We start from the raw sequence: 12,496 nt of genomic DNA, 5'->3' as shown, positions 1-12,496 counted from the left end.
CGGTTGACTGCGCCCAGTTCCGACTGTTGACTGCGCCCAGTTCCGACGGTTGACTGCGCACAGTTCCGACTGTTGACTGTGCCCAGTTCCGACGGTTGACTGCGCACAGTTTCGACTGTTGACTGCGCCAGTTGGACTGTATCAGTTTAAAGGAAAGATTAATCCAGACACAGAGTCCACAGTGGCTCTGCTTCAGTCCTCAGAGGAGCCTGAAATGGTTCACACACACACTAACACATGGACACACACACACTAACACATGGACACGCATACACACACACTAACACATGGACACGCATACACACACACACTAACACATGGACACGCATACACACACACTAACACATGGACACGCATACACACACACTAACACATGGACACACACACATACTAACACATGGACACACACACATACTAACACATGGACACACACACACACTAACACATGGACACACACACACTAACACATGGACACACACACACACACACTAACACATGGACACGCAGACACACACACTAACACATGGACACGCAGACACACACACTAACACATGGACACGCAGACACACACACACACACACTAACACATGGACACGCACACACACACACTAACACATGGACACGCACACACACACGAACACATGGACACGCACACACACACACACACTAACACATGGACACGCACACACACACGAACACATGGACACGCAGACACACACACTAACACATGGACACGCACACACACACACGAACACATGGACACGCAGACACACACACGAACACATGGACACGCACACACACACACACACACACACACACTAACACATGGACACGCACACACACACGAACACATGGACACGCAGACACACACACTAACACATGGACACGCACACACACACACGAACACATGGACACGCACACGCACCACATGGACACGCAGACACACACACGAACACATGGACACGCACACACACACACACACACACACACACTAACACATGGACACGCACACACACACGAACACATGGACACGCAGACACACACACGAACACATGGACACGCACACACACACGAACACATGGACACGCACACACACACACAACACACACACTAACACATGGACACGCACACACACACACACACTAACACACATGGACACGCAGACACACACACTAACACATGGACACGCACACACACACGAACACATGGACACGCAGACACACACACTAACACATGGACACGCACACACACACGAACACATGGACACGCACACACACACGCACCACATGGACACGCACACACACACACACACACACTAACACATGGACACGCACACACACACGAACACATGGACACGCAGACACACACACGAACACATGGACACGCACACACACACGAACACATGGACACGCACACACACACACACACACACTAACACATGGACACGCACACACACACGAACACATGGACACGCACACACACACACACACACACGAACACATGGACACGCACACACACACACACACACTAACACATGGACACGCACACACACACACACACACACTAACACATGGACACGCACACACACACGCACCACATGGACACGCAGACACACACACGAACACATGGACACGCACACACACACGAACACATGGACACGCACACACACACACAACACACACACACACGAACACATGGACACGCACACACACACGAACACATGGACACGCACACACACACACACACACAACACACACACACACACCACATGGACATGCACACACACCACATGGACACGCACACACACACACACACACACCAACACATGGACACGCACACACACACACACCAACACATGGACACGCACATGCAGACACACACACTATTGGGTAAAGCCTGTAGTGAAAGCCCAGACAAGTAAAAGCAGCTCCCCACGGCGCTCGAGATCCTTACTCTGATCTTGAATTTTTTACTGCTGTCCTCTTCCTGCAGTACCTGGCCTGGCTCCGGTGGGGACGAGCCCAGCGGGCCAACTACACTGTCCAACTTCCTCTTCAGACCCTGAGGGGGCGGGGCCACGCCACTGGACATAGACACGCTGGACACTGTCTCCATGGTGATCAGGCCCTCATCCAGCTAGAGAGGGGAGGGGGAGAGAGAGGGAGGGGAGAGAGAGGGAGGGGGAGAAAGGGAAATTAGTGCTATAACAAAACTCAAGAGGTTGACAGAAAAGATTTTAGGTGAAGATTTAATAAGACACAATAAGGACCAAGTCCACACTAAAATATATTAATTATATTAAAAAGGTTAAAGCATTAGTATTTTTTTATTTTCTTGTTACACTGCTAGTGAAGCCCATGACAGGGATGTGAACGCCCATGGTGTTGCCAGTCATCTCTGTGGTGTCTGGTCCCTGTTCAGGCTTGATAGTGGGGTTGAGGACGGCCTTCTTCTCCTTGAGGTTGAGTACCAGGCCCAGCTCGGGCAGAGGCAGGCAGGAGGGACGCGTCAGACCAAACAGAGTGTAGTACAGATTCACAGCGTCACACCGCAACCGCCAGTCATGAGACGTACCTGGGGGACAGTGACATGACAGGGTCTGAACACATTCAACTTTACAGCTTCAACTTTACAGCTTCATTCAACTTTACAGCTTCAACTTTACAGCTTCATTCAACTTTACAGCTTCAACTTTACAGCTTCATTCAACTTTACAGCTGGACAAAAGTAATGTTCAGATTATTGTAAAGTTTCACAATTGTTTTCTAAACCAAGCCAGCGATAGTAATACCATTGGTGTGAATGGAATCACTGATACCGTGTCAAGTTAAATCCATTGGTATGAATGGAATCACTGATACCGTGTCAAGTTAAATCCATTGGTATGAATGGAATCACTGATACCGTGTCAAGTTAAATCCATTGGTATGAATGGAATCACTGATACAGTGTCAAGTTAAATCCATTGGTATGAATGGAATCACTGATACCGTGTCAAGTTAAATCCATTGGTATGAATGGAATCACTGATACAGTGTCAAGTTAAATCCATTGGTATGAATGGAATCACTGATACAGTGTCAAGTTAAATCCATTGGTATGAATGGAATCACTGATACAGTGTCAAGTTAAATCCATTGGTATGAATGGAATCACTGATACCGTGTCAAGTTAAATCTATTGGTATGAATGGCATCACTGATACTGTGTCAACTTAAATCCATTGGTGTGAATGGAATCACTAATACCGTATCAAGTTAAATCCATTGGTATGAATGGAATCACTGATACAGTGTCAAGTTAAATCCATTGGTATGAATGGAATCACTGATACAGTGTCAAGTTAAATCCATTGGTATGAATGGAATCACTGATACCGTGTCAAGTTAAATCTATTGGTATGAATGGCATCACTGATACTGTGTCAACTTAAATCCATTGGTGTGAATGGAATCACTAATACCGTATCAAGTTAAATCCATTGGTATGAATGGAATCACTGATACCGTGTCAAGTTAAATCCATTGGTATGAATGGAATCACTGATACCGTGTCAAGTTAAATCCATAAAAACACAGGAAGCGGTTTAGGAATAGGGTCTTTGTCTTAGAAAAGCTTTGAGAAATGCACATTGTGCATAAAACTACAGTAGCTTATTCAGTTTCCAGTCACAGTTCGTGTTATCATGTACATAACATCTGATCAAATAGAGATTAACTGGTATTAACTGGTTTAAATTTAACATAACAGATCCTTGCAAGACCTCGTCAGTTGTTTTCCAAGCCAGGTGATAACAACAGTGGTGTGAATGTAATCACTGACGTTATGGTTGCTGGGAATAATAACACAAACGGCAGATTATGGAACAGTTTATGACTGCGAGTCATAAACGGGGTTGGCAACGAGAACGGCGTTCCCCTGCCAACAGTCACAACCAACCACAGAAGTACATTCAAAACATATGAAATAGTACGCGACAATAAAAAACACAGAACAAGTGTTCCGCCTCCTCAGATCACATCTACAACCCCCCCCCCCAGCAGTCCAGTAAAATATCCACCTCGTTTCAAAAAAGGTGCCAATTCTTCCTAACGTTACGCAAGTCTTTCAAATAACTGATTTCTGTTGGGAAGAGGGCAGTTTACCGCTCAAACTGGTTTGATGCAAAAACACATAATAAGTCCACCGTCTGTCTGTCTGTGACAACACTGCGTTTCCAGGCCCCGTAGCCCCCTAGTGTTCTCTGAGGCGCTCTCAGCTGTGTTGGACCTCATTGTAACTGTAGCCCATGCCAGGAGGCCCCCCCCCCCCCCCCAAAAAAACTCCTCAAGACATGGTCGACATCCCAAAATACACCCCATTCCCTATATAGTGCACTACACAGAGGCCTGGTCATAAGTAGCACACTGTGTATATTTGAAGATTGGTTGACATTTGGGACAGAACCGTATTGAGGCCCGTCCCAGCAGGTCCCTATACCCCTCAGGACATGGACAAACCTAGAAACATGATAAAACGGGATCCTTCTCTTCCCTGGGAGAGAAACAGATGTTTTAAGACTTAAGAGAAAACGTCTCTCTCTCTTTGAAAAGACATTTCACAACGTTTGGCACCTTTTGAAACAAGGTTTATATAAGCCTGCTGGGGGATGTCCATGTAATGTGACGCTGAACATTTGCTCATAGTTTGTTATTGTAGTATAATAATGGGTCAGACAGACAGTTGAAGTTAGGACCATGGACATAATGTAATACAGGGACGTCCAAAAGTATTGGCACAGTGACACGTATTCTGGTTTTAGCTCTGTATTCCAGCACTTTGGATTGGAAATGATACAATGACTACAAGACTATGAGGTTAAAGTGCAAACATCACATTTTTTATTTTTATTTAACCTTTTATTTAACTAGGCAAGTCAGTTAAGAACAAATTCTTATTTACAATGACAGCCTAGGAACAGTGGGTTAACTGCCTTGTTCAGGGGCAGAACAACAGATTTTTACCTTGTCAGCTCGGGGATTCAATCTTGAACCTTTCGGTTACAGGCCCAACACTCTAACCACTAGACTACCTGCCTCCCCAAATTAGACAGTTGTGCAACTCTTACCATCACAAACATTGATTAATAACTGTTGAGGTTAGCTAATTACACATACAGATTTGATTTGTGAGTAGTAACGCCGTCTCCGGCAGTAACGCCGTCTCCGGCAGTAACGCCGTCTCCGGCAGTAACGCCGTCTCCGGCAGTAACGCCGTCTCTGGCTGGATATCACTCCAGGTGGGGGTTTGACTAGCCAGGCCTGAGTGGATATCACACCAGCCCCAGGTGGGGGTTTGACTAGTCAGGCCTGAGTGGATATCACACCAGCCCCAGGTTGGGGGTTTGACTAGCCAGGCCTGAGTGGATGTCACACCAGCCCCAGGTTGGGGGTTTGACTAGCCAGGCCTGAGTGGATGTCACACCAGCACCAGGTTGGGGGTTTGACTAGCCAGGCCTGAGTGGATGTCACACCAGCCCCAGGTTGGGGGTTTGACTAGCCAGGCCTGAGTGGATGTCACACCAGCCCCAGGTGGGGGGTTTGACTAGTCAGGCCTGAGTGGATATCACACCAGCCCCAGGTTGGGGGTTTGACTAGCCAGGCCTGAGTGGATGTCACACCAGCCCCAGGTTGGGGGTTTGACTAGCCAGGCCTGAGTGGATGTCACACCAGCCCCAGGTTGGGGGTTTGACTAGCCAGGCCTGAGTGGATGTCACACCAGCCCCAGGTTGGGGGTTTGACTAGCCAGGCCTGAGTGGATGTCACACAAGCCCCAGGTTGGGAGTTTGACTAGCCAGGCCTGAGTGGATGTCACACCAGCCCCAGGTTGGGGGTTTGACTAGCCAGGCCTGAGTGGATGTCACACCAGCCCCAGGTTGGGGGTTTGACTAGCCAGGCCTGAGTGGATGTCACACCAGCCCCAGGTTGGGGGTTTGACTAGCCAGGCCTGAGTGGATGTCACACCAGCCCCAGGTTGGGGGTTTGACTAGCCAGGCCTGAGTGGATGTCACACCAGCCCCAGGTTGGGGGTTTGACTAGCCAGGCCTGAGTGGATGTCACACCAGCCCCAGGTTGGGGGTTTGACTAGCCAGGCCTGAGTGGATGTCACACCAGCCCCAGGTTGGGGGTTTGACTAGCCAGGCCTGAGTGGATATCACACCAGCCCCAGGTTGGGGGTTTGACTAGCCAGGCCTGGGAGTCTGTCTGTATTGCATCTCATCAGGTTTGATTAGTTATGTCTGATCTTAAATGGCACCCTATTTGCTACATAGTACACTACTGTTGGTCCAGAGCCCTACGTGGAAGCTTTATGTGGACTCTGGTCAAACGTAGTGCACTATACAGGGAATAGGGTCCCATAGGGCTCTGGTCAACAGTAGTGCACTATATAGGGAATAGGGTGCCATTTAAGATGCACTAAGGTCTCACCTGAGTTCATGAGTTTCCACAGCTGGTCGACCAGAGCCTCGTTGCAGAGTGGAGACTCGGCTGCTTTGGTGAAGGGAGGGTTTTTACCCAGCATGCTTAGGATCTTGTGTCTGAATGAACAGAGAGAAAGTAGAGGTTAACATCCTGTTACTTCACAGCCACAGACCATCACATAACACCTTTCCTGTGACAGACCATCACATAACACCTTTCCTGGGACAGACCATCACTTAACACCTTTCCTGGGACAAACCATCACATAACACCTTTCCTGGGACAAACCATCACATAACACCTTTCCTGGGACAGACCATCACATAACACCTTTCCTGGGACAGACCATCACATAACACCTTTCCTGGGACAGACCATCACATAACACCTTTCCTGGGACAAACCATCACATAACACCTTTCCTGGGACAGACCATCACATAACACCTTTCCTGGGACAAACCATCACATAACACCTTTCCTGGGACAGACCATCACATAACACCTTTACTGGGACAGACCATCCCATAACACCTTTACTGGGACAGACCATCCCATAACACCTTTACTGGGACAGACCATCACATAACACCTTTCCTGGGACAGACCATCACATAACACCTTTCCTGGGACAGACCATCCCATAACACCTTTACTGGGACAGACCATCACATAACACCTTTCCTGGGACAGACCATCACATAACACCTTTCCTGGGACAAACCATCACATAACACCTTTCCTGGGACAAACCATCACATAACACCTTTCCTGGGACAGACCATCACATAACACCTTTCCTGGGACAAACCATCACATAACACCTTTCCTGGGACAGACCATCACATAACACCTTTACTGGGACAGACCATCCCATAACACCTTTCCTGGGACAGACCATCACATAACACCTTTCCTGGGACAAACCATCACATAACACCTTTCCTGGGACAGACCATCACATAACACCTTTACTGGGACAGACCATCCCATAACACCTTTACTGGGACAGACCATCACATAACACCTTTCCTGGGACAGACCATCACATAACACCTTTCCTGGGACAAACCATCACATAACACCTTTCCTGGGACAAACCATCACATAACACCTTTCCTGGGACAAACCATCACATAACACCTTTCCTGGGACAGACCATCACATAACACCTTTCCTGGGACAGACCATCACATAACACCTTTCCTGGGACAAACCATCACATAACACCTTTACTGGGACAGACCATCCCATAACACCTTTCCTGGGACAAACCATCACATAACACCTTTCCTGGGACAAACCATCACATAACACCTTTACTGGGACAGACCATCCCATAAAACCTTTCCTGGGACAAACCATCACATAACACCTTTCCTGGGACAAACCATCACATAACACCTTTCCTGGGACAAACCATCACATAACACCTTTACTGGGACAGACCATCCCATAACACCTTTCCTGGGACAAACCATCACATAACACCTTTCCTGGGAAAAACCATCACATAACACCTTTACTGGGACAGACCATCCCATAACACCTTTCCTGGGACAAACCATCACATAACACCTTTCCTGGGACAAACCATCACATAACACCTTTCCTGGGACAAACCATCACATAACACCTTTCCTGGGACAAACCATCACATAACACCTTTCCTGGGACAAACCATCACATAACACCTTTACTGGGACAGACCATCCCATAACACCTTTCCTGGGACAAACCATCACATAACACCTTTCCTGGGACAAACCATCACATAACACCTTTACTGGGACAGACCATCCCATAACACCTTTCCTGGGACAAACCATCACATAACACCTTTCCTGGGACAAACCATCACATAACACCTTTACTGGGACAGACCATCACATAACACCTTTACTGGGACAGACCATCACATAACACCTTTCCTGGGACAAACCATCACATAACACCTTTCCTGGGACAAACCATCACATAACACCTTTCCTGGGACAGACCATCACATAACACCTTTACTGGGACAAACCATCACATAACACCTTTCCTGGGACAGACCATCACATAACACCTTTACTGGGACAGACCATCACATAACACCTTTCCTGGGACAAACCATCACATAACACCTTTCCTGGGACAAACCATCACATAACACCTTTACTGGGACAGACCATCCCATAACACCTTTCCTGGGACAAACCATCACATAACACCTTTCCTGGGACAAACCATCCCATAACACCTTTCCTGGGACAAACCATCACTTAACACCTTTCCTGGGACAAACCATCACATAACACCTTTCCTGGGACAAACCATCACATTACACCTTTCCTGGGACAAACCATCACATAACACCTTTCCTGGGACAGACCATCACATAACACCTTTCCTGGGACAAACCATCACATAACACCTTTCCTGGGACAGACCATCACATAACACCTTTCCTGGGACAAACCATCACATAACACCTTTCCAATCAGGATGAATATATTTAGATTCAAAGTGCTGAGCATTAAGTATCACCAATACATTTCCTCAGACTACAGGTCTAAATGAGTTAATCGGTTGATAAATTCACTGTAACAGTCCTTGTTTTTACACAGCACTAAACAACTACCCCGCTGTCTTGCTGCCTTAAGACAAAATGTCCCCATATCCTGAAGCCAGATAAATACACCTTTATGTATGAGGCAGCCAACCCAACAGACAAACCTCACACACACACACACACACACACACACACACACACACACACACACACACACACACACACACACACACACACACACACTACCTGACGTAGTGAGCCGGGTCATTCTGGACCATGTTGAGCAGCCACTGCAGTTCCACGGAGCTCCTGTCAACTAGTAATAAACAGCATGTTAAAACACACCACACACACACCTCTGTCCTGACAGCCAGGTAGGCAGGCAGGGCTGTGAGATTGATTCATTAGGTTTATAGTCAGCAGGGATTGTGTGTGGGAGTCAGAGCGTGTTGGAAAGGGTTACTCTCTAGGCAGGAGTCTGTGTGATGTTACTACTATAACAAGAAGGAATACTCTCTAGGTAGGAGTCTGTGTGACGTTACTACTATAACAAGAAGGGATACTCTCTAGGTAGGAGTCTGTGTGATGTTACTACTATAACAAGAAGGGATACTCTCTAGGTAGGAGTCTGTGTGTTGTTACTACTATAACAGGAAGGGATACTCTCTAGGTAGGAGTCTGTGTGATGTTACTACTATAACAGGAAGGGATACTCTCTAGGTAGGAGTCAGAGTGTTGTTACTACTATAACAAGAAGGGATACTCTCTAGGTAGGAGTCTGTGTTGTTACTAATATAACAAGAAGGGATACTCTCTAGGTAGGAGTCAGAGTGTTGTTACTACTATAACAAGAAGGGATACTCTCTAGGCAGGAGTCAGAGTGTTGTTACTACTATAACAAGAAGGGATACTCTCTAGGTAGGAGTCAGAGTGTTGTTACTACTATAACAAGAAGGGATACTCTCTAGGTAGGAGTCAGAGTGTTGTTACTACTATAACAAGAAGGGTTACTCTCTAGGTAGGAGTCTGTGTGATGTTACTACTATAACAAGAAGGGATACTCTCTAGGTAGGAGTCTGTGTGATGTTACTACTATAACAAGAAGGGATACTCTCTAGGTAGGAGTCAGAGTGTTGTTACTACTATAACAAGAAGGGATACTCTCTAGGTAGGAGTCAGAGTGTTGTTACTACTATAACAGGAAGGGATACTCTCTAGGTAGGAGTCAGAGTGTTGTTACTACTATAACAAGAAGGGATACTCTCTAGGTAGGAGTCAGAGTGATGTTACTACTATAACAAGAAGGGATACTCTCTAGGTAGGAGTCAGAGTGTTGTTACTACTATAACAAGAAGGGATACTCTCTAGGTAGGAGTCTGTGTGATGTTACTACTATAACAGGAAGGGATACTCTCTAGGTAGGAGTCTGTGTGTTGTTACTACTATAACAGGAAGGGATACTCTCTAGGTAGGAGTCTGTGTGATGTTACTACTATAACAAGAAGGGATACTCTCTAGGTAGGAGTCTGTGTGTTGTTACTACTATAACAAGAAGGGATACTCTCTAGGCAGGAGTCTGTGTGATGTTACTACTATAACAAGAAGGGATACTCTCTAGGTAGGAGTCAGAGTGTTGTTACTACTATAACAAGAAGGGATACTCTCTAGGTAGGAGTCAGAGTGTTGTTACTACTATAACAAGAAGGGATACTCTCTAGGTAGGAGTCTGTGTGATGTTACTACTATAACAAGAAGGGATACTCTCTAGGCAGGAGTCTGTGTTGTTACTACTATAACAAGAAGGGATACTCTCTAGGCAGGAGTCTGTGTGATGTTACTACTATAACAAGAAGGGATACTCTCTAGGTAGGAGTCAGAGTGTTGTTACTACTATAACAAGAAGGGATACTCTCTAGGCAGGAGTCTGTGTTGTTACTAATATAACAAGAAGGAATACTCTCTAGGCAGGAGTCTGTGTTGTTACTACTATAACAAGAAGGGATACTCTCTAGGTAGGAGTCTGTGTTGTTACTACTATAACAAGAAGGGATACTCTCTAGGTAGGAGTCTGTGTGATGTTACTACTATAACAAGAAGGGATACTCTCTAGGTAGGAGTCTGTGTGTTGTTACTACTATAACAGGAAGGGATACTCTCTAGGTAGATGGAGTGAAACTGTCTGGATGGAGGGAGATTAACATTTAGGGCTAAACTCTAGGATGTGTCCAAAATGGCATTACTTTAGTGCACTACTTCTGTCCAGAGCCTTATCTGAGGACAGCTTGGACTGGGAGGTAGATGAATTAAGCAGTAAGGCACCTCGGGGGTTTGTTGTAATTTGGCCAATATACCACAACTAAGGGGTTTTCTTATGCACGATGCATCGCGGAGTGCCTGGACACAGCCCTTAGCCGTGGTACCACAAATCCCAGAGGTGTCTTATTGCTGTTATAAACTGGTTACCAACGTAATTAGAGCAGTAAATACAAATGTTTTGTCATACCCGTGGTATACGGTCTGATATACCACAGCTGTCAGCCAATCAGCATTCAGGACTGGAACCACACAGTTTATAATGAGGTTTATAGCAGGGAGCAGGGAAACATACTGACTGGTGACAGTCTGGGTGGAGGGATATTTAGGGTCAAGGTGTTCACCCCAGAGATTAAAACACACTGACTGGTGACAGTCTGGATGGAGGGATATTTAGGGTCAAGGTGTTCACCCCAGAGATTAAAACATACTGACTGGTGACAGTCTGGGTGGAGGGATATTTAGGGTGAAGGTGTTCACCCCAGAGAACTAGGCAGTGTCTGAAATGACACGCTAGTCTCCTTGTAGAGTGCATTCGGAAAGTATTCAGACCCTCTTCCCCTTTTCCACATTTTGTTACAGCCTTATTCTAAAATGGATTACATAAATGTTTTTTCTCAGTCTACACACAATACCGCATAATAACAAAGCAAAACGTTTTTTTTTTTTTTTTTTTTTTTTTTTTTTTTACATTTTCGCAAAAGGCACCTAAAGGACTCTCAGACCATGAAAAACAAGATTCTCTGGTCTGATGAAAGCAAGATTGAACTCTTTGGCCTGAATGCCAAGCGTCACGTCTGGAGGAAACCTGGCAGGATCGCTATGGTGAATCATGGTGGTGGTAGCATCATGCTGTTGGGATGTTTTTCAGCAGCAGGGACTGGGAGACTAGTCAGGATCGAAGAAAAGACGAACAGAACAAAGTACAGAGAGAATCTTGATGAAAACCTGCTCCAGAACGCTCAGGACCTCAGACTGGGGTCAAAGGTTCACCTTCCAACAGGACAACGACCCTAAGCACACAGACAAGACAATGCAGGAGTGGCTTCGGGACAAGTTTATGAATGTCCTTGAGTGGCCCAGCCAGAGCCCGGACTTGAACCCAATCAAACATCACTGAAGAGACCTGAAAATAGCTGTGCAGTGACGCTCCTCATCCAACCTGA

General features: G+C 46.2%; 1 protein-coding gene across 1 annotated transcript in view; it reads right to left on the bottom strand.

Moving 5' to 3' along the window:
- Nucleotides 1-12,496, bottom strand: part of taf2 (TAF2 RNA polymerase II, TATA box binding protein (TBP)-associated factor) — a 48,580-nt gene that overhangs the window by 4,999 nt on the left and 31,085 nt on the right. The window contains exons 22-25 of the mRNA XM_055924566.1: nucleotides 9,264-9,333; nucleotides 6,468-6,577; nucleotides 2,342-2,574; nucleotides 1,954-2,136 (exon numbers count right to left, since the gene is read on the bottom strand). Coding sequence (XP_055780541.1) covers nucleotides 1,954-2,136; nucleotides 2,342-2,574; nucleotides 6,468-6,577; nucleotides 9,264-9,333 — 596 coding nt within the window. The remainder of the gene's footprint in view (nucleotides 1-1,953; nucleotides 2,137-2,341; nucleotides 2,575-6,467; nucleotides 6,578-9,263; nucleotides 9,334-12,496) is intronic.

Source organism: Salvelinus fontinalis, chromosome 6, assembly GCF_029448725.1.
Source record: "Salvelinus fontinalis isolate EN_2023a chromosome 6, ASM2944872v1, whole genome shotgun sequence".
Lineage (NCBI taxonomy): Eukaryota > Metazoa > Chordata > Actinopteri > Salmoniformes > Salmonidae > Salvelinus > Salvelinus fontinalis.
This window is presented reverse-complemented; position numbering and strand designations above follow the sequence as displayed.